Genomic DNA, 24,262 nt, shown 5'->3' with positions numbered 1-24,262 from the left:
CCCACGTGCAAAATTCATGTGTTTTAGGGTACAGGTGGGGGGCTTGGCGAAGTCTGCCTACCTACCTGTAAACTGGTCAATTTTGACAGACATGAACAAGGACAAACAAAGCAGGCATGGAAACCAGAAGGGGGGAGAATGAAGAAATGTCAGGGTAAGTGGGGGGTTGCTGGGGCCGCGGCTGTGGAAAACGGTTCCTCTTAGGGGTGTCTCCTGATAGGGTGCGTTGAAGGGGAGTGAGGCATGCTGATAAAAACAACTCACTAACAATTATGCTCACCTAAAATAGCCCTTACTTAAGTATATAGCATGCTTGCCAGTTAATTGTACACAAAAACAAAGACTTCACAAAAGCCCTCCTGTAGCCAATGTATTTTCTTTTTTTTTGGCATGATAATTAAGTGTGACAGCTATGAATGCAAAGTTGGCAGATATTATAGTGGCCTGTCTAACTCTACGTACTGATTAGAATTGTTTGTATTCCAAAAGTTATACCGAACTACAAAATTAGAAAGCTGCAGTATAGGACAAAGAACCATATTGTATAATGAACAAATAATTAGAAGTGGTATGGCATCTCAGATTCTGTATAATAAAATAAGAAGCTCTCACATACCAGAAAGCATGACTTTATAAATATACTCACAACTCTGGCCATCATTGTTACCGACACTTGGTGCTGGGGGTTTGACTATGATAGGTAGACGTTTGCTCAGGTTTATGAATATAATATATTAATTGTTCCTATTTTTGTGAGTATTTTTCAGTACAAATTGACAGTTACAAAAATTGCACGAGCGATGAGTCCATTCTCTGCAGATTACAGTCCATATCTGTTCCTAACCAAGCAGCTGACTGCATGGGATTTAATGACAGCGTTCCTAATATTCTAAGTAGATAATGCTTTTTATAATGGCAAGCGAGAAAGCCACCATCAATACAATGCTTTTCAGCAGAAGCCAACATTTCATCCGTGTTACACTTGAGTAATTTGTGTACCATTGCTGCATTTCCTCTGAATTGTTCTCTGGATTTGTTCAACTTGTTCTTATTGATATGCTGTAGGACTAACAACCATAAAATCTACTAAGACCTCTGATCTGTACTATTGACCATTATCATAGCCAAGAGGTTTGTTACATTGTGGTATTTTTATGCTACACTTGGTGAGAAACCTGTTTACATTCCAGGGTGCTGTACAGTTCACGTCTCTCCGCAGCTCAGTCTTATTCCAAAGCACTGTATAGATTTCTTTCAGCTGATGAAATTAAAAAGACAGCAGTGTGTGTGTGGTGTGCCTTCAAGCAACGCGATTTGCCTGTGAGTTCACGATACGGGTTGAGAGGGGAGTTCCTTTGGGGGGGATTAAATAGCTCCCTCTCTTCCTTCCCTCCTCCCCTGCCCTCCATACTTGCAGAACACAAACAGCTTGCAGGGCTGTACAGTACTTGTACAACATGTTTGCCACAGTGCTGCTCACAGGTAACAATAAGCCAAGGTCAAAGGTTAAGAGGGATTGTGGAGCTCGGATTCTTGTGTGTTCCTCTGGCAAACATTGAGCACACAGGCACAGGAAACAGTGCCCATAGTATCGCTGGGAGAAAGAAAGGAGTGAGAGACAGAGAGAGCGAGTTGGCTCGGAAGAGAAGGGGTATCAAAAAGAGCAAGACCGGTGTCATGAAGATGAGCTAGACTATAAGGTGTATAAAGGTCTATAAGGTTAGGACAGTCTTAGTTTTGCTCTCAGACAGACAGCATTGGTGGTTTGTGCTAACCACTTAAAATAAAATGTTTTATGTGACCTTCTTAAAGGAGGGCAAAAAGTAACAGTGTGGAAAGTGTTTGAATCTTTCCCTAATCTGAATTGAACTTATTCTGATCAGCTAGTATGAGTTACCTCAAATCAGGGACAGAAGACATTTGACTTAAAAGCAGAATGAGTAGGATATCCTAAAAAAAACATGTGTAGAGTAAATAGAACTAAAAATGAACCCCTCTCAATCCTCACTTCTAGCGTGTGGCGGTGTCTGTATCTGCAGAGCCCTCTGCCTGTACTTTCTTATTTTGCCAGATCATAACATCTAAGAGGAAGCTACGAAAATGGCAGATGCAGTGCGGAAAAAAGCGCACATATAGCAAAGCAAAACGCCAAGCGGACAAAGCTCGTTCCAAAACAAGAGTGAATCTGAGGTAGGGCTGAAGAATTTGGAATAACTGATATTGCAATTGCGATATGAATCACAATATTGGAGGAAATTATCATTTTTGAAGAATTATTTTCATTTTCATTGAAAAATATATTAAGATGATCTTGGTTTGATTTTTTGCCTTTTTAACGAACGTTGCGCCTCCTGAGATTTGGATATTGCACTCGTCCTTTTTGTGATTTCGATAAAATTCAAATGAATTGTTCAGCCTACCACCCTAACACTAACCTCCAGCAGGGGCGTGTGCTTCTGGTGTCATTGAGCCGGGGACGAGGGGCCAACTTTGAATGTTGTGTTTAAAAAAACTACAACCGACAAGTGTTACTCATTCTACTTTTACGTAAAAGTAGCAATACTACAATGTCAAAATGCTCCATCGTAAGCATTCAAATTGTTACTTTTTTACTGGAATAGAAGTATCAAGTAGCAGAAAAGAAAATACACAAGTGAGATACGAGTTCTTTAAGATCATATTTAATTACAGTACTTGAGTGCATGTACTTAGTCACAGTCCACCACTACTTAAAGTATTATCTCCTAACCTTTAGGGCAGCAGATCAGAAAACGTGTCCTTTTTTAATCCCATTACAAAAAGTTGTTGAAGATGCTGCGGAATACATTAAAAGTATATGTATTGTTGTAACATGTCTTCCCCATTGTTAAATTATTCCAGAAAGTTTTACATGTTTTTTTAATTGAAAAGAGTTCCCAGATATACACAGAAAATTAGTTTTACCTAAAATCGTCAAAAACTACTCGGCTTTAAGCAACTGATGAACTTTGATGTCAATCTGAACTGTTGGTTAGATTTAAGCCATGGTGAAAGTCTACCTTTGAGAAACCAGATCCCTGCCTCCGTCAGGCTTATTGAATAGGAAGGAGATTATCCATTTAATCTCTTAATCATGCACACTGTATACATAGTTGGTCCTGTGCCTAAAACCCCTGTTCAGATTCAATGACACCTTTTGCGATGATTCCCTCAAACCCACAGACCAATTCATGTTAGCCCCAACATTGTTGCACATGTTCCTCCACAGCTGTCAGTATAATCTACCCTTGGTGCCCTGTTAAAATGCAACCCAGACCAACGGTGTATAAAATGGATTGTGTGAATATGTAGATTTTAAAATGCAGCTTTTCAAAATCCCTCATTGCCACAAATGTATTCAGAATAAAGACAGATGTTTCATAACATGAATAAGGTTACTGTACATTTTGCGCAGTATATGATCCCCAAAAGTAGGAATTATTAATGAAGATGCTTTTTGGCCTAAAATTGCTATTCAAACAATTATGTACTTAGTTTCTTCCAACAAATGCATTCCACATTATTGTTTTGCCTCATAGCAAAGCACCCAAAAGACTAAAACCTTTCATTTCAGCAAAGGCCGCTATTGGTCACCGTCAATAAAAGCATAAAAGCATTTATTTCCCACGTTTGTCAAATTAACAGCATACTCCATCTCCCATAGGACTTGTAAGGTTCATTAACCTTTCTGTGAAGTGGGACAGGTTTCCAGCAGTTACCATAACCTCTGTCTCGCTCCTACCTCAATTATAATAGAAGAATTAAACATCCAGTGATTCAAAACAGTAATGCTGCCTCTTAAATCCCTTTGTACCAGCTCTCAGTTGTTAATGACTAAAGACACTGAATGAACTATAGAGTTATCAACAGATATAACCGCGGACAGAAGCATATCAAATGGCTACTCTTAACAGCCGGTTTACTGACTACATGCACAGTTTTTATTTGATGACCAGATTTTAATGATTTTAAAATTATTATTCAGTTTTTAAATTGTATGTTGCCTTTGTTTTCTATGAATAACACAATATTGGATTTATGGTACATAATAGTTATTATAAATGTGTAAAAACACTTGTTAGTTTTGTTAGTTTATTGCAAATTGCGAAAATATTTCACCAAAATGTCCCCGTCTAGTAGCACCATGGCCTGGCGTCCTTCCAAAGTCAAAACAATAGACTGACCTTGAACTAATTAAGTTGTCAATTACACGCCTGTTGATCTTTTTTAATTTCCTAATAACGAGATTAATTGTGTGGGCAAAGAGTTCGTTCTCTTGTCCACCTTCTCCTCCTCCATCCTCCACCTCTTCCTCTCACTTCTCTTCCCCGTCCTTCTCCATGCCCAGGCCCACATGGTTTCAATACTCATTTATTTTGTGTCACCGTTCACACTTCAAGAAAACTGCTTTAATTCTATGCCATTGACTGTTTTAATAAACGCAATCTTCCTAGTCCTCTCCCACCCCCTTACTTCTCCCCCATCCTCTCGTGCATTAATCAAAATCCAGCACGTGCCTGGATGTATTTGTCGGCATACAGCTCTATTATAACCTATTCATTTGCTATCTCTATGGATTTCTGTTCTTACTGCTGTAGCCATGGAGCAGTGAGGCCTCGTGTTTGTGTGCTCGTGTCTTCTGATGCTACTTGTAGGCAAGCTCAGGCTGGGATTTTCCAGTGCCACCCCCGTCAGTGGGAAGCCCTATATGGGGACATGTCAGCGCCTTGTTTGCTTGTTGTGCTGATGAAGCTGGGGGTGGGGGCGAGTGGGCAGCCTTGTTCAGGTTCCAGGATTCCCTTCAAATGAGTCAGCCAGCCCCCACTCAAACCGACTGTTACCTTGGGAACTCAGGCTTGGGCTTCCCTCAACAGTACTAAAGTACAGACTCATCAGCACCCATACTCACTAACAGACACACACACACACCACACACACACACACACACACACACACACACACACACACACAGGAGCAAGTAGCACCCAGGTTGGATGAAATGATCTTATTAAAACACTCTCATTGTGGCCTGTACTCTGCCCTGTTAGGCCCAATCTGCTCTATGAGAATGAGATGACCAAACCAGCAAGGCCACTTTGTTAAGGCAAATTTGTAATTTATGCAAATTAGACTGAATAGATGAGTGTTATAATGAGTTTGGGTGGCTACTTTCTTAAGTCAGTGATTTGAGTAATAGTATGCTTCCCCACTAATGAGCACAGAGTGTAGGTTTGGTGCATCTCAGTGTGTCGGGTGATGTCAGTGATGGCTGGAGTTCACTTAATAACTGGACTGTTTATGTTTCCAACTCAGTTCATTACCAAAGCCAAATGAGTTTCTTTACTAAAGCCATTAGTACAGCAGGCTATTGTTAAGTGGGTTAATTTGTTGATGCACTGAAGCAGATCATGGGTGACTCCCCCACTGGCTTTCACCCTGTCCTGCTGAGGCCAATCCATCCCGCTCAGCTGATCACCATTAGGTCGCTCTCCCAACTAATCAACCCAGACTCAAGCCCATTAGGCTTTTTCATAACACAGGCTCATTTACCGTTACTGGAGACTCTAGAAAAAAATTATTATTAGAGTTGTGTTTGATCTAAGAGGGTTCAATATTATCCGTTTTATTCTATAAAATAATTTTTTGAAGGAAATTTAATAGTTTATTTTGATGATTAAAAAAGGCATCGCTTGTTTGCAATAATTAAAAACTCTGTGTGAAATTTGGAATTGAACCAATACAGTATTATTTATGTTATGTGTTAACTGGTGTGATACATTTAAGTTTGATTCATTGGTATTTTTGATATTTTCCCTATTTTGATGGAAGGCAACTACATCACTACTTTGCAAAACATGAATAAAACATACCTTTTGCGTGCTATAAGCGGCATACACATCTACCAGCTGCTCAACAGAGAAGTAAAGGTTGCCTGCTATAAAATAAAGTTTGGCATTCCTCCCAGTGCATGCAGCACTGGGCTTTGCAAAGGTCTGTGTGACCTGCAAAGGACACAGACCAGCTTCTGAAGAGCGCCGGAGAGCTTTCAGTAGAGGAATATGGTCTAGCTTGGGTTTGCAGTGCAATTCAAAAGTTGAAGCCATCTGTTAACTGAGCTTTGATGCCATTCTTCAGCACCTGCTCCAATCTCTTCATACTTGTTTTGCCTCAGTTACATAACCATATGGGTTAATGCCCCTTTCCTCAGTGGGGATCAGAGACGACCTGTAGGCCGTTGTCTATGGTAATAGCGAGCAAAATGTTACTCAAGGAAGTCTGTGACCATGCAGGTTGAGTCCACAGAGACCCCCTGAGACCCCACGAGAATGCTGGTGGTACTCTACACCATAGAGTCTCAGATGTTCTCCCAGCTTTAGGAAGGTGGCTCCTCGTGATGCCTTGGTATGTCGATACCATACCAGAACCATTTGTTCAACTTTATGATGCCTAGGTGACCTTTGTCATTCTTGATTAGCATACATGCTTTTCTGCAGCCGGCATCAATGGTGCACACTCACTGGACCGCGCAGATTTTACTCCAGCTTGAGAGCTCAGGAACCTGACTAGCTGTTTTGATATATGACCACCTGGAGTGTAGTAGAGAAAGAGAGAAAGTTTAAAACTTCAAGTGGAGAGCAGAGCTTAATGCCGTATTTCCACTAAATGGTACAGCACGTTTTTTCAAGCTGAGCCGATACTAGAGTTAAAACACTGCAGACCACTGATTGATCAAAGAGAATTGTTCCGGGGACATGGGACATCCTGCACAAACCCAAAAAAATTTTAAATAGCCAATCTACAATCAATAGCAGCATTCTTTATTCACTTGCACGTTCAAGTGCAGACGTTCCTTTGTTTACGGATGAAAGGATTCAGCGAATATCCAGTTGAAGATGATGTCATGGCAGATTCATCGCTACAACGATCAGCTTATCATCCCACTTTACTAAGGGGGTACTATCCACAGTGAAAAACAAAATAGAGAGAAGCACCTGATACCAAAAGTGAGTTGAGTCCAGCAGAGCTGTACCATGCAGTGGAAAGACGGCATAAAGTATGTATTACTTGGTTGTATCCAGGCCTGAATTTGTTTTGGCTGTGGTAGTAGAATTATTTACCCAATGCCTGGCCACCAAATCCAGGGAAACGCATCAACCTCCAGCCTCTTCTGAAGGTAAGCAGAGACTTAGTCCTGCAGTTTTAGAAAGGGTGGCACAGGCATGGTGCGTCCGTTGGATGATACATGTACAGCTCGAGGAGGGACCGATGGTTGAAGGCTTAGTGGCAGCTCAGACCATTACCCAAAGTGGCCCGTTGTTGCTGCCATGGTCAGCCAATGTTAGGGAGGCCTAAAAGACCATAATCCAGAAGCATACATATCAGGTTGCAGAATATAAGACACTAGCAAGGTGGATAAAGACATAGCACACTTCAAAGACTATAGAGTCTACAGTACGTGTCTGACATTGGACAGAGAGTCAACATCTATTCTACCTATAGCAACTGCTTTATAGCCGAACTGCAGTCAACAACAGTTAATGCTGCACACGTTGTTACACCAACAGCAGTTATACTGTACAACATCAATGCATTTAAAGGGATTCCTTTTGGCAGTTAAAGACAACTCCTATGTTACTCTTACGTTTCGTTTTGCACTTTAGATAAAGCAGTCTCTGAATTGGGGCACAGCTTGACATGTTACACCTGTGATAGATTGAGACAAACCTGTGCAGAGGGTCCCCAACTTCTCTATCAGTGTATTCTGGTATAAACCCCAGCCCCCTGCAACCCTGAACAGGATAAGTGGGTTAAACAGTGGGTGGATTGTGTTGATATGAGAGGAAAATAACATAGAATCATGAGTAACTAAGTATACGCCGTTGTTATATAAGTCGCAAACTCTTTTGTCAGTAATTTGTTGCAAACTATGTTCGTAAACTCAAAAGTCAGATGATCTCACTGGCCTCTTCTCACTCATTATTCTAGAGAATGTTTTCACTCAGGCATTTTAAATTCACAACTGGCAGATTACACTGAAATCCTAGAAGAAATGAGGTTGTTACGAACACAAATCTCTTCTCTTTTCTTCCTCCAGATAACCAAGTCTCCTAGTTGAGCAGTGATGTGATTCTCTCAGCTCTTCTGTTGGAGAAAAAAACCCTGTGTTTAACCTGTAAACGGTGATGTTCCTTGTGAGACACACACTTTTAATTCACAATAACCCTGCAAATGAATGGGCTGATTACTGAGGCGAAGATGAGGAGGCAGTCATAAGCACTTGGCTTGAGTGGAATAGGCGCGGGGGGGTGGAGGGGTGGCTGTGGCGGTACAAGTCCAGCCTCAGAAATAGAGCTGTGAACACCATCTGTCATGCTCTCTCTCCCCGTCTGTTAGCCTGACTGCAAGTAAAAGGGAGAATGATGCTCTCAGAACTGCATTAGAAGGACGTGGGTGCTGATTGTCGTAGGTGTGGGTTTACAGGGTGTGCAAGGGAGGAGGAGGGAAGTGGTGTATATACAGGAGGTGCATGAGTAACTGACAAAGGGAAGCACTCACCCACACAGAGAAGGAGAAGGGTTGTTGGGCAAGTGGGTATTCCTGGTGAAACCGCACCCCTGTACCTACTCACCACCTCCTCGCGGACTCCTACCTCTTGTCAGAGGATTCCCAGCGGAAGTTATGTAGACACATTATACAAACACACAGCTCATCTTCTCCTCTAAGGCCTGGAGGAGTTAATAATGCATGTATAATATTAAACTTGATTTCGAAATGTTGAGCAAGTTTACCTCGCTTGATACCTGGCCATAAAAGAGGTGCATCGCTGTCCCATCATAAATCATTTCCAAGAATTTCACGGTGGTAATAATGCTGATGTAAACTCTAAACTAAGTCTGATTCATAGGGTGGATTATGATAAATAAGTTGGTGTGGATCAGCCTTGGTTGTGCTTCACTTGGAACAGAGTGCGAGAGTTGTTTGCGCTGAATATTGGTGGTTAGAGTGTCAGGCTATTACATGACCCACAGAAAAAGCTCTGCTGCATTGCTTTTTCCAGATTTTCAGAATTATTCATTGCTCATAACGTGTAGGTTGTTCGGGATCCTTTCTGCTTTTGTCTGAGTCAGAGTGTGAAATAGAGTCAGTAAAACATGAAGGCAAGCTGGGCCACGATGAACAAGAGAGAGGCAGGATGAAGTATCCGTAACACCGCAGCTGGACTCACATTAGTTAAATCTGTCATTTAAAGTGGTGGGTGGCTCCTACATTGGAACAGAGCAGAGACAAAAGAAGAAATCTTCTGTGAAAATTGTTTCTTTAACATTCAGAAACAAGCAATGGGTGATACATTTAATCAATTCTTCACATGGTTATTTATATATTCAAATCCACAATGCCGTTTGCCACCGTTGCCCTCCGCAGGCAGATCAGATATCAGGGTCAGATATACAACAGCTTGTGGGGACTCTGTCTTTTTCATGGTCCATTCATCGATTCATTACCAGATCACAAGATTCCTGTTGCAGAGTCTTGAACTCTGACCCTCCATTTGAAACGTGGTGTCCCTGCTCACTGCACCCCCTGCTGCCACAAACATATGAGTAGATGGCTGGAAAGTTTTCCTCAAAGTCAACACAATACAACAAATAAACAAGCCAATAGTATGGTGCGGATTTACGTTGTATGAGTGAACTAACAACTGAAACAAAGAATTATACAAAGTCCAGGCCGTGCCATCATTTCTGGTTCTTCGTTTTATATCCAAAGTGATGCTCTCCTCTTGGAACAATGACATAACTGTACACTTCAGAGTATGTTGTTCTTTTCTGTTAAGTATGTAAAATAGCCATTTGAATGCTTTCAGTTTGTATCTCTCTGTCAGTTTCTGCCTCTCCCACACTGCTCAGTGTGTGATTCACTATCACAGCCACAAGAAAGGGTATTCCCCTCGTACGAGGATACAAAGCGTAGTCACATTTCGTTTGACTTAATAACTCTCACATGAACGCAATCAAGATAATTCGTGTTTGCTTCGTGAGCAGATAAATAATAATGGTTTGTCCTTCGGCTAAATAAAAAAGAAATACTTTATAGTTCATAAATGAAATGATTGCCACCAAACATCCTTGCTGCTATCATGACATGTGTGATGAATATCAGGGTTGTCAGGTTTGGTGGCAAGAATTATTCATAATAGGGGTCATCGGGTCACAGTGATTTGTGGTCAATACTTTGCACAATATTCATATTGTAAGTGTAGTGTCTGTTATTGCAACAGTGCTTCAAGGCGTCTATCTGTCTTCTTCATTTCAGAATGATATAATATGACCCTGGTATATGATACACTTTATGTGCATGTATTTAACTCGTATACCTGTCACACGAGAAGAGTTTAAAGAGCAGACATTCCACCCTTGTAAATGTGTGCTTTTGCTAAGAACACAAATAAATAGATATAAATATTAAAGAAGAGTGCAGAACATTATGACCACACATTGATAATATTGTATATATTAGGCTCTATATGACTGGTTGAACCTAGAAGACATTATGTAAAGTGTTATACTCATGAACTTATGAATTACAAATGTAGCGGCTGGATGAGAAAACATTTGGAAACACTGATAGTGGGTTCCTTGGTAACTGCATAGATAATGAAGCGGTTTCTAGTGTTTTCAACTTTCAGCTGTTCAAATACATTTTTTTCGCACATTTCCCACAGTTAAAACACTGACACAGCAGCCGTGAGTACTCTATTGAACTCTCGTGGTAAAGATACACATTTAATATTCTGCTGCTTTACAGGTCAGTGCTTCAGAAGAATCACATTGCTTACAGAGACAGTCAGTGAATAGTGGATATGCTATGCTTTGCATTTGTATTATGAGCAGACAATACTTGTACAATTTAGCATCGTCCAAGCTACTGTTCTCTCTATCATCTGCCTTATGTAATGTAACTTTGATCCTCAGCTTGAGGCCGGCACAGATAATCCAAAAATAAAACAGTTTGTTGGTCAGCGTGCCTATGTACTGTACTGTAATGTACTGTACTGCAAAACAGTGTACAAGTGTGATATTTGTAAATTGATGTTTGCACAACATATTATGAAATACTGGAGAATACAGTAAATACGAAGTAAGAAGAAACCAACTCACTTGCTTTACATCACATTTTCCCCCAAAGCCTTTATTCAATATTTATTACATAGTAATTCAACTATATTCACTATACTTTTTTGGGGAGCTTTCCAGTGTCTGGGGTGTGACGTCTCGACGCTTTTGACTTTTCTAACCCTGAGCTCAGAGTATCATCCTAGCTGAGGATATCATTGATCTAAGATTAACTTCATCAATGCGCTATGTGGCTTTTGATTTCCCCTAACAAAGCTGTAATGGATTAACTATATGAAAAACTTTCTAGAGTGCAAGTGGCTTGACATCTATCATCCGTGCGGCAGAACTGTAGTTGAGATAACTTAAAAGGGAGACCTGTGTAAGTGCTTGTTAGCCAGCACTTTGGTGGGTATAAAAGACATTGTGTGAGCCTTGTAATCATATTATATCACTAATTTATGATATCATCATTCCCAGATTTTGCATGGGTGGGGTTAACAAGAAAACCATTTAACAGGGTCGAGAGGCATTAGTTGAATTTGATTACGTCAAACTACAACGAATTCTAATTGCTCAAATAACGCTTGAATCATTGTCGTCATTATTTCAAATTTCAGTACTTCTGCATTTTATTTTTGTCCACAAATTTAGCCGCGCAACTCAACATTTCAACTTTTTTGCAATTGTATTTATAATTATATAAAGACCCTGTTATACACATATTAAAGATCATATGCATTTTAGCTGAACCTTTCTTAATACACAAAACACAATTAACACAGCGAGCGGCTGTCAATCATTTAGTGGTCAGAACTTTTCACGCTCTGTGTCCCGCCCCCACATCTGGGTCCCTGAGGGAGGCCGCCCACCATGTGAGAATGTCCTGTAGATTAGTGTGACCGAGTCCGTCACTCTCCTGTGAACATCAAGAGTCAGCGACCTCAACACTGCCCTGCCCTGTCACAACTACTGTGATACCAGCTCTGCTCGGGAACAGATAAACCACCATAACCACAAAACAGAGGATTTTTTTGTGAATATATGTGATTTAATATGAGTCCTGCATATGATTGACTTGGGTTTTATTGTTGAATTTCAATTTTGCATTCATTTGCTGTTGTTTTTTACTCGATGTATCATAATGAAATTAAAAGGGCAGAGGGTGCCGTGGAGAGCAAGCGAGAGACGAGCATTAAGATGTGGGAAAATGTTGCACGCTCAAATGTTGACTACCTGTTGCTATGGCAATGGGTTTGGATCCTGCAGGCTGCAGGACTCTCGCTATTTCTAAATAAAGCTTTTTTTCTCACTGATCAGTGGATGAAGATGCTCACAGTTGAAACTAATCTTCTGAATTTTAGCAGGCTGTGTAAACACTGGTGCTCTGCACTCTAATACTTACTGCTAAACCTCCTAAACAGCAGTTACAGGATTATAGACGCGATGGTGCACAATAGAGGACACATGCTTTGCTGCTGCTACATTATTTTTCACTGAAAGAGTCAAATATAAATGAGTAAATTATGATTCATTACAAAGTGCATCTCAGTCCTTCTGGTGTAGACTTACAGACACACTATGTACTTATGACGAATGAGTTGTAACATTTTTAATTGGCCCTACGTACCAACTCCAAACTGCCTTTGTGATGGGGCCAGCTCCCTAGTTCTCCACATATGAGCAGAAAGCAAACAAAAGCTTTCCATTTCCTTGTCAAGAATATAAACTAAACACTAATACCGAAGTTATTTATTCTATTACTGAAATAAAGGGATTAAATTGACTTTCCAACAATGTAATATTTGTATTCCCTTTTTAAAAAAGATCATTATTACTGCAAAATGCATTTGCACCTTTCCCAAGATGAAAAAGAGAAACTGTTCTCAGTCCACATCCCTAAAGAGAAATACAGGGCATTGTTTCTACTACTATAAACTATATTTTATTTATTCCTGCTTAGGATCACACTAGATGAGAACAAAGCCTCTTGCCCTGCATGTCTTTTGTCCCCGCATGCTGTCGAGCAACACAGTACCTTTGTCACCCTGTGGGGGGAGCCTGTGTGTGGAGAAAACACAGGACAGAAATAGATGCTGAGACCAGATATTTGATGCTTGTGATGGGGACTTCCATGCTTACCTCAAGTGGGTTTTGGGCCATTTCACAGACAACATATTTAGTCCTTTTCCTCCCACTCAAGGATGCAGCCGTCTTGCAGTATGCAGCCAAGTCTATCAAACAAACATTTCTGTGTGCAATTTGCAGTGAGAGGTGCCTGACTGTGTGCTTCCTGGGGATGAGGGAGTTTAACCTGACAAATATACAGTAGGAAATGCTTATGAAAAATATCTGTGCTTCACATCAGGGGACACAATGTCTGTTTCTAGGCAACAGGAAGTTAATATACAATTAATAATATGGGAAATTGCTACCTGGAAATCCACTTAGTGGTTTAATTTGCTTGGGAACTGTCTTTTTTTTATTTTTAGATTACTAGCGAGTCAAATGATTGTCTTTTTCAAATCATTACCTAAATCTCAATGTTTATTGGTTCTATGCTTGCTAAAAAATCCCTTGATATGACGGTATATGTCTAATTTTGTCAAAATTCAGCAGGTGAGACTATAACAAAAGTGTCTCCAAATAAAATGTTCCTCTCCAGCCTCTCTAGTTTGGGTGCTAACTTAAGAATATTTGGCTTTGTGGCTTTGTGTTGTGTTTGAGAAAAAGCAATGTAATGACCCACAGAATGTTCTTTATTGTCAAATAGTTGGTGAACTGACCTAACTATGCTTCATAAATCTTCCAAATGCTTTGCCTGACCGACTCTGTTTGAATTTCCAGGGCGATGCACTGAAGGAAGGACAGATACAGGGGACGACCCTCTCTGGTAAGTATGGTTTCACTTGACCATTCATTAAATCTTTACTTTAATTACATACAATTACCTTTTTTTGCTCAATTAGTTAGTCTACATTAGTTTTTATTTCATTGTCACTTTCAGCAATTTAACTTAAATGAACTTTATTATTGTTTATGCAATATTTAAGTCCTACCAGCCATCGATTTGCTTTGCATTTTTGAACGATTGTAATAATTTCAACAACAGTAGAGATGAGAGTACGATGTGAACCCTGAGATGTGTTTATTATCTTGCAATAATGGCGTTTCTTATATTCAAAGAAACACTGTAGCCCGCTTATTACCCACAACCCAGAGTGCCTGAAGAACGCTAGGAATTAAGGGTTACAATTTTATGGATCCACAGCTTCCATTGTTTTATTGTTATCTAGAAAGATAAGCCAGATGCACGAAGAGGACGAATGAATGGAAATAATTGGTATTTCATCACCCTGTTATCCCACTGTCAGATTTGAGTTGCATCATTGGGATAATCATATGCATACAGTATATTGCTTTGTAATATTACCAATCTCAGCTCTCCTGATTCGGATTCTTTGTTTTTCCATGCAGACTATATTCGTCCGACCCCGCCGCAGAAATCTGGTTTTCACCGCTACCAGTTCAGGTTGTTTGAGCAGCTTCCAGGCGCACCACCGTCACTGACCAAGCAGGAGAAGTCAAGCCGCGGTAATGACACTACTCACCAGCGCCTTGAGTTCACAGCACTGTTGGCCACTGCAGTATCATCTATCATATACCAACACTGATCAACACAACTGTTAACACTTAGTTGATAAATCAACAATTGGACCAAAGCATTTAAACTCCAAGGCCAAAACATTTCCCCTCAAATGAACCACGTCATAGGTTTGTGTGGTTATGGGTTTTGTGTTTTAGGAAATTGTGCAGGTATTTTTGTAAGCATTAACGAGTAGATTATTCTATTTCCTGACATATAGTAGGAAGTTGTGTCATTTTACAACATGAAATTGATTTAGGTATTGCCTCATTTGTTTGAGTGGGCTTAATCCTTCATTTAGGGTGAAATGTTTCCATATAAGGTTTCAACAAATGTGTCCTAGAATGAAGCTGCTATTATTAGTGATTTGATTTATTATATAATATCCCAAGACACTCCAGCCAGAAACCATATAACCACCTTTAATCCCAGGTTTTGGTCTGCAGTTGCGTTTTCTCAGGACACGTCATTAGGCATAATTCACAAACAATTATGAGCATTTAATCGAAGCATTTGGAGTTGCTTTGGAAAGATAATTTGTGCTTGAACCTAGCAAGGGAAATGTTGATGAGGTTAGTGCGTAAGTCTGCTGCAGTTTTAATGCCTGCGGGGTCAAGACAAGTATTGTTGGCTGGCTCCCACGCACACCTGCACGAGTCTGCCTGACCTTCGTCTTGTTAGCCTCCGCTAAAACCTGAAATCCTTATCAAACGTGTCAGTGTACACAAACAGAGTACACTGTACGTATAACCATGATTACTGTTGATGTGATTACCAGATCATTTTCTTACTTTGTCTCAGACAACAATGTTTGTCTTGCAGAAAGCAGAGTTATTGTTTTGTTTATACTTCAGGTTTCTGACTTTTCCGCCCCCCTGAAAAAAAAGTCTCTTGGAGGTGGGCACCTGCACTTGACTGTACAGTACGCTACCTTACAGGAGGCGTGCCTGTCTGTCTGTTCTACTCGGGTCACAGCCGGTGATTTGAGAGGAGATCAGGGCGGTGTGAGACTTCAGTGAATGAGTGGAGCTGCCAGTCTCTGCTGTTTGAAGTTTTGACAGCAATGTCAGCAAACAATCCGAGCATATTAGACTGATGTCTGTTTGATGTTGAAACCTCAGCGAAAAAGAAATTCTGAGTATTTTTACGAATCCAAACTCTTATTTGGATAGGTATTGTCAGGGTATTCACTGTGTCAGAACTAGTTAAGATGAAGAAATAGTAGCATGAATAATAGTCAGCTATTTAGAATATTTTAATATATTCTTTGAACAAAACAAACTGGAGCATACTCATTTTCTGCTACCGGCTCCAATACAGTTGCCCCCACATTATGAAGCGATTGAACTGAGTGGATCCACCCATCCTTAATTTACTGGATGAGTTTAACTCCTGCTGTTGCACTTCCTCTCTCCTGCACACTGTTCTCTCCATTCAAGGGAAATGAAATTAAGAAATTCACTCTTGGATAATCAAATGTCTGATTTGATGGATTAATTCGGGAGAGGATAACGGCCCTTGTAAAGAGGGTAATAATGGAAGTAGACGCTGTGTGACATATTAAGGATGAAAACATAGTAATGGTTTATGAATAGAAAAATATTCAATGTTACAGTTATTATTGTTTTGGTTTAATTCAATGGTGTACCTGCTGTATTTTTGATGGCGTCCACTTGGTCATGAGCATAGTATTCCCGCACAGACAAGAGGAACGGAGGGAATCCCATGTCTCCCCACCTCCTCCGTTAAGTATGTTCACTTATTAGCGTCTGTCCTCCCTCCATGTGGTATGACACAGAGAGCATTTTTCATAGCCCATGACATTAATTGATGTGATTTGCGAAGGGAGAGCATTTACTCGTGGGTGGGAGACTCCTAATGATCGTTTTCCACTTCCAGTAGCGCAGTCATTGACTCAATTTTATTGCAAATTTGTCGTCTTTTTTCTTTTCATCTCTGACCATCACTTAAGTTGTAAAGGGGGTAAACAATGAGAGGTGGAGCAGGCCGTGGGAGTCTGGTGTGCCTCCTGTGATAAGGTTATGAATGTGGGTCAGTGAACTGATGGAGACAGCTGCTTTGTTACACAAGGAACTACAGGGGGGCTTCGCTCTTGGCACCGGGTACAGGGGCGTGATCGTAGGGAATCCCCTTCGCTCTGGCTCAGGAAGAATGTCCCTGACTAGAGGCTGCCCCTGTGCCAGGGTGGGGGGCAGACTTGGGCACACAGACCCTTGTGATACTTGTCAGCCACTTGGCAAGCCCTCAACATGTCCTGCTACTGTTTAGTGCTGCCGAGTCAGTTTGTCAAGGGAAACAGTGTTAGCGTTATCCCGGATAGGGAAACTGAGGCCTTGAGAGAGGCCATCTAGTGTTGTTTCAGCCTACACGGTAGTTTGCACATACACTGTTCACACATCCAGCCCCGTGTCTCCTGAATGGGACCCCAACTGTTGATTGATTGGAAACCAAACCTATGATGATCACAAGAAGAACGGCGTCAGAATTATCGGTTGAAAATGAAAAAGGTTTCAGTTTTCGTCTTTTTCCCCCCTCAATTTTTTCGTAGTAAATTACAAGGCAGAGGATGTACACGATGATCATGCTGTGTGAATGAATGGATCACAGTGGAGTTAGCTGCTGGATGGTGCACGTTGCTCATCTTGCCTCCTAGAGCCCCTACTGCCAGCTCAGCACACTCCACAGTAATTGAAGCCATTTGCAATGTTGCAGTGTGGTAATGGGCAGATCCATGTCTACCACCCACCCACAGCCTCTACCATTAATCAGAGCTGCGTGGAGTCAAGAGAGCCAGGATTTGGTTGCTACAGCAGGCCTGAGTTTCAGCCAGGAGTCGGCTGCCTTAAAGGAACACTTTGACGTTTTGAATTTTGGCTGGTTGTGGAGTTTTTTTTTTTTTTTTTAAACAGATGCTTGTCAGTTTTGAGGTGAAAGTTTCCCCTACTCCCCTTATCCGTAATAGCTTCATAGTATTGTTATTCACTGCTGAAATGAACAATGATAGTAGAGCTGAGGCAATTAATCAATTAGTTGGTCGACAGAAAATGAATCGGCAATTATTCAGATAATTGGTTTGAACATTTATTTATATCCTGCAATGTGACAGGTGAAGTCTTTATGCAAGTTTTAAAGGTATCCATGTCGGGGGAAGATCTAACAGTTTAGGGCCAACAGCCGAAAATGCTCGATCACCTTTAGTTTTTAACTAGGTGCGTGGAATAGAAAGCAGTGATTGGTCACCAGATCTGAGCGGGCGGGGGGGGTTAGGGATGAGCAATGTTCAGCAATGTAACCTGGTTCTGGTCCATTCAGTGCTTTAAAAACAAAACAAATAATCTTAAAATCAGATTGAATATGCAGTCCCCGGCAGGGTGACAGCAGTTGGTAACAATGTAGGCTGCGATATCGACAGCAGGCTGTGAGCTGAGATCGGCAGCCAAACAGTGTGACACCGTTTCTCGACCCAGGTCTCTACACGGCAGTCATCTTCAACGCTGAAGCTTCTCTGAGCGAGACATGTCTCTGCTCCAGAGGCACTGTTCTGTGGCTGACCCCTGACCTCTCTGACATCCGCAAAGCATTTCCCCTTCATGGTATTAGGATAACGTTATTATGACTATGACTGTTATATGATAAAGCTCAGTACAGCTCTTACCCTGATATGGCTGCTCTTACTCTACTGCGATGAACAGGATCACTTGATTTTGAGTATTTCCGAGACACTATAAGAGGTTTAACAGGGACACCGCCCACACCACTAAATGTAGCAGTTCTGTGTCACCTCACAGCAGTCCTGATCTTCCTGCCATACTCAGACGGAGAATCAAGGTGGAAACAAAAGGGGAGGCAGGAAGACTTTAACATCGCCCTCAGGTCCCACACTATCTGTCCTTTCCATGAGCAGGCAGATGGGAGAGGCAGAAACATGTCTCTGCGCTACAAACAGACACCAGCCTATTTTAAGGTCACTTGTATGTCTAGGCATTTGCAGGGTACCAGCCAGTGTGATAGCACCAGATATTGTGAATTTGCCTCACTTTGGATTGCGCCCAATGATTGCACAGCTTTAGACAGGATTATGTGTGTAAAGCCTTACACGCAGCGCCTGGTTTTGACTCTCCGTCTGATCGTTAGTCTACAATAAAATGATCTTCAGAGTAACATTCTGCATTAGATGAAATGTTGCCTAAAACCTATTTGAAAGAGAAAGAGAAAAGTGTGATTATTAAAGCATGACTGTCATGAGAGTCTAATCTGCCACATGACTCGTGGACTATATCCCTATATTCAATGTAAAGTGTGTTGCCTCACCCCTCAGCTTACCTTAAAGGTGCTACCTCTAAGAGGGACCGTGTGCTGGACATGCAGGAGTTTTGGGATCTGCAGAGGCGGTACATTATCTCCCACTGAAGCACAGGCCAGAGGGGCCACTGGGGCCATGCCCTATCATACAGGCAGGTCACTTGACTCCATTGCCCTCACTTGATTATTGGAGCCCTTTCTGCAGGCAATCCTCATTCACAGAGGAAACCTGGCGAGATGCAGGTACTCATCTGCTCATATCCTACCTATTATTCATCATCTCCCCCAGCTGAGCTCAGACCCTGACCTGACCTCATGGCAAACCCGGACACACCGAGGTGTGGTTTCAGTCTCATAAGCTAAACATGTAGTGAGGATCAGGAAGGCCAAAAATAGTTGAGTAATAATTTGGTAATACTGTCGTTTTATGTTTAAAACTTTCTAATTTGATGTGTGAATATATCTTCTCCTTTAAGATTTGATATGAGATAAATATATTAATATATTCTGAAAATAGCCTGAAAAATCCCAGTCTTGAATAAGACAGTTTGTCTGAAATGTAAATGAATCCTTCTGATTTGTTTCTTCATTGATGGGAGGTGAGTTGATGTGCGAGGCAGAGGCGGCAAAGTGTATTTCTTCTCCCAGATCTCCTCCACGATGCCGCAGGATAAAAAAATGTGTCTCCCTGATGGCGAAAACAGCTACAGCGAAGGCCTGTAAAGCAGCTGCAGCGCGAGGTGAAAAGAAGTAACGTTTCTATCCAGGCAGAGTCAGACTCAAGCCCTAACTGTCAGGCCATTCTCTCTACAGATTTGGACCATTTCAATAGTTGGCTTTCTTTTCAAAAGGTTAACTTTCCTACGCTATTCTTGAGCAGCTGTTAATATAATTACTCCACGTAAGGAAATAACAGAATGTCAACGATTCCCTGGATTGCGGAGCACGCCATTGTCGTATGTACACTCAAGCATGTGAAGACGCAGACAGACACTCGCTCTCTCTAGAATCTGTTGAAGTTTGCAAGTTTTAAGCACACAGGGTTTTGTTGCCTTGGAATGATAATTGTGAATTTGTCTCTTTTTTAAAAAGAAATTGTAAAAGGAGGAGAAGCTGCAGGGAATCAGCGGTTGTCAAAATCTAAGAAGTGATATTGTCATACCAGCCGGATGGCCGTCTGGTGTTTGTTTAAAAGGGGAGGGAAGAAAAAAGAAACAGTCCAGGCGATTGAATCATATCTTCTTGCCAATACGTCCTTGCGTTCCCACCTCCATCATTACAGCAACATGTTTTATTTTCAGCAGTGCTGTTCTCAGTGACTCACATCCCAGAGCCATGTGCTGCTCAGTTAGGCCTCATCTCCCTTAAACATGGACCAAGCGGTCACGAGAAACACTCTTGCAATGCACCAGAGATTGCGCTCAGACTGTACTAAATTTGTGTGGGATAAAAACATGTTGTCAAATAAACTTGTGAGGTTTAACTGCTTAGTTATTTTTGATCTTTCTTCAAAACATTGTTGTATCAGACTGAAAACAAACCTGGGTTTTAAGTGCATTTCCCCTCCAAATATCTGTAGATACTAGTACATTTCTGTATTCATGTGTCTAACTATGCATCATTCTGCTCCCACAGGTAAATGGGATCTTCAGGCCTTCATCAAAAGGTTTGATCTGGGAGAGCCTGTGGCCACTCTGCAGTTTCTCACCCAAGACTACAAAGACTGAAGGATGTTCAGACACCTGAATGACTAATCTGTCACTATAATCATATAAAATAAGATGTTACTTTCCCTGAATTAAACAGCATCATTTCTTCAAAGCATACAACGGGTCAGCCCTCTTTGCCTCTCATGTTATCGTTGAGTTGGAAAGAGATTTCCTCTTTGTGTTACACCAGCTGCAAGGTTTTGATGTTGCCCTGTATCTCTGTAACGTGGTCTGGAGCGAAGGATTTGGAAGATAGATTTTGACCTCACTGGGGATTTCTTATTAGTTTCCAAACACTGTCGACAAGAGAAGGAACACGGCCTGATATCACAACTCGGTGTGGAAAGAGTTTATTCTAATTCAGGCACGGAAACACGTCAGGGCCAAAAAAAGGAAGTGGGAGGTGAAACCGAGACCGCAACACTGCCGGATGCTGCAGTGGAACTTGAACCAAAATACTCTACAGAGTGACAGGACGGGGGGGGGGGGAGGGGCTGCAGGGCCTGTGGTGTGTTGGGTTAAGGGAATTTGCTGTTTGTGTAATTGTTTATCATATTTCCATCGGCCACTCTCACACCAGTGCTTTCACTTCTTTGATTGATTTTTTTTTTCAAAGTAAAAGCAGCTCTAAGACATGTGGAAGTGTCCTTGAATGTAACTTTGGGAGGATGGACCCGTTTTGAACTTTGGTCAGTTGCATAAGAGGCCTACCTGGCCGGTCTGTAGAGGATGGTGCGGATAAACTTTTCAACCCTTTCACGAGGAGATACTTTTCAGACTTCATGGGTCTTTGTAGAGGGTGGGTCAGAGTACCCCCCAGGAGGAATATTGGTTTCTAACCAGCAACTCTCCTCTGGGAGGGGTTTGTATCAATACCCGAGATGTCTGGAAAAGGCTGGATTTACATGAGGGACTTTGATGTTCTGATGATCAATCTTTAGTTGGTGGTTTCATTGACCCTAATTTGGTGTCTCATCAGTGGGCTAGGCAGGAGTAGGTAATGGAGGTTTTTGTTCCTTTGGTGGTTAAGCCAGCCTTGGTAAACCCCTATGTGCCCTCCTGATGAACTCTGGGAGATCATTGATCAAATTGTCCTGCATCTGCTTTGTTTGCTACCCTGACTTAGCAGTCAAAGCAGCCGTGTCCACAAACAAAACAACCAAAACAATGCACATAAGCACACAGTTAGTCAGACAGGCCATTGCTTTTGAACAAATGTTAAGTATCCTTCAGTTGGAATATCGCTTCTTGACCTTGATTTACCCATCTTATTTGACTTATGAAATCACATTTTTAACAATTGGCAAGGGGAGTATAATTCCACACTCATTGTGAGGCATGCCAAGTGGGAGAACATTCTTCCAAAAACCACCTACTTGAATCCATCAGTACACCATTGAAATGCCAAGATTTGTACTTCCAAATACACTGTGCATTTTTTTCCCTCCTTTATATCTCGGAGATATCCTGCCAAAACAGCTGGGTTTTGCCACTCGGCTTCCTTGAATGTGTTTATTTTTACTCCAAATGTCAGGAGAGTTGAAATATTCTGATTAAGAAAAACTGACAGCTGTAGTTCAACGGTACACAATATATTGCCTCTCTGGAAGAAAAAAAAATATGTTTCTCACATCCCCTGTCGATGTGGGAAAGGTATTTAATATTTTCTTAATTAATTCAAACTTACATTAATTAAAAGGAATTTGTATAATCAATTCAATTGCCTAACCGGCACTAAGTGATCTAATATGCACGATGACTTGAGCTCCATTCTTCTTTTCTCGCTGCTGCTGAAGAAGTGCAGAAGATTTATTTCACTGGGGACTTCCTGCAGTTCATCACTTGTTGTGAGCAGTGGCAAAATGGATTTTGGGTGTGACATCTGTTCGAAGCATGTCAACAGTGTGGTCTGCTGACCACTTTGCACATGTATTTTCTGCATGTTTGACCCCAACAGACTGGTATTGTTCTGCAAATCTGACCGACTCAGTGCACTTTAGTCCACCTGGAGGTTTGAATCCCGCCTCTACAGTCAAATAACATGAATATCCTTATTTATTATCCTTATTTTTAGACTCTAGAAAACGATTTGTCTCCACAAATGTCAGTAAACAACGAGAAATGCAGATTTCAAAATGCACCTTTTGACCTCTAAATGGTTTTGCTAAAGTATCTGCGTCGGCCTCTTAAATGCACATTTCTATCTCTCCTGTGAGCTGTGAAAAACACATAATCCAGACAGATAGCAGTGAAAGGTAGGATTTTAATAGTGTTCAACATATCTTTACGTATGATGTGATGAGTAAAATATGCAACAAAATAGCGCACGTTCGAATGATCTGCTCCTAAGAAATGTGTAACCATTATGTTTTCATGTGATAAACATGTTAACTTCATTTAGATCGGAGATAATCCGATGCTGGTCATCTTAAATTAAAAGCAGTTTGTGGTTGAAAAAGTCATAGTTTGGAGATATGAGGTCAACATTTATGTATTCTTGATCATAATACACATAGAGGCATTTGCTTTAAACAGTAATGTAGAATAAAGATAGTGTTACTGTGTGGTTACTGTTGGTATAATTAGGAATATGTTTATCTATACAGATATCTAAGTAACAGCGAGGAACAACAGCTGTAGTCTTCCCTGTGAAGCCTGGAAAAACTAAACTAATTTGACTATATATCCACAGTGCCTGGGCAGTTTTCCACTGTGCTTTAAATCCCCGTATGCAAAGGAGCCAGGACACTACAGTCAAAGAGATCTACTGCCACCACAAACACTGACCTAGCTCACAGTCGAGGAAATAAGCCTGCAACAGGTAGGTTTCCACCTGGGCTGGCCAACTTTCCAACCGCAAAAGCGTTCAGAGGAGAGACACCATAGTACAGTCCTTATCACGCTGACCTGAGGGGATTCTCTCATTTGTTTGCATTCATAAACATGACCGCCTTTTCCACGGATCTCCCACTGCACTGATCAACCTGTACAACTTCATGCGCTGAACTAAAAAACAGGAACAACACAGAATATAATATAATGCAATAAACTGCTATAAATACTACCTGTTATGTGTAATATGAGGCTGTAGGTCATAGCTTTGTTCTGCATTACATAATACTGTCAGGCTTTCCTGTTTTTTAGTTCAAACCAAGTATAATTAATACACTCCTAGGTTTGTTCAGTTGTGCAGTATACACACTACAGCTTATTTCATATGTTAACAGAAACACTCCAGAGATGTGTATTTTGTTGGTAAAATTACATTCAAAAAGTATTTCACCAATTAACATTATTCCTTTGTTTCAGAAGCAGTGTGCTTTGAAGAATCGATACAGAACTGTGTGTCCCATCCAACGAATGGTTGTATTTTTAAATGACTATATTACAAATAGATATGTAACACAACATTAACAGCTTATGTAAAACTGAATTTCACTGTACCACAATTT

General features: G+C 41.1%; 1 protein-coding gene across 2 annotated transcripts in view; it reads left to right on the top strand.

The window, feature by feature from the left end:
- The window catches only part of pebp4 (phosphatidylethanolamine binding protein 4), a 50,481-nt gene extending 29,561 nt beyond the window's left edge, over nt 1-20,920 (top strand). For both annotated transcript variants that reach the window (XM_029440243.1, XM_029440242.1), the window contains 3 exons: nt 13,980-14,025; nt 14,610-14,726; nt 20,737-20,920. In XM_029440243.1, the coding sequence (XP_029296103.1) occupies nt 13,980-14,025; nt 14,610-14,726; nt 20,737-20,828 (255 nt within the window). In that variant the 3' untranslated portion in view covers nt 20,829-20,920. The remainder of the gene's footprint in view (nt 1-13,979; nt 14,026-14,609; nt 14,727-20,736) is intronic.
- The last annotated feature ends 3,342 nt before the right edge of the window (nt 20,921-24,262 follow it).

The sequence above is a fragment of the Cottoperca gobio genome, chromosome 9, assembly GCF_900634415.1.
Source record: "Cottoperca gobio chromosome 9, fCotGob3.1, whole genome shotgun sequence".
Taxonomy (NCBI): domain Eukaryota; kingdom Metazoa; phylum Chordata; class Actinopteri; order Perciformes; family Bovichtidae; genus Cottoperca; species Cottoperca gobio.
Note: the sequence above shows the minus strand (reverse complement) of the source record. Positions and strands in the feature narration are given on the sequence as shown.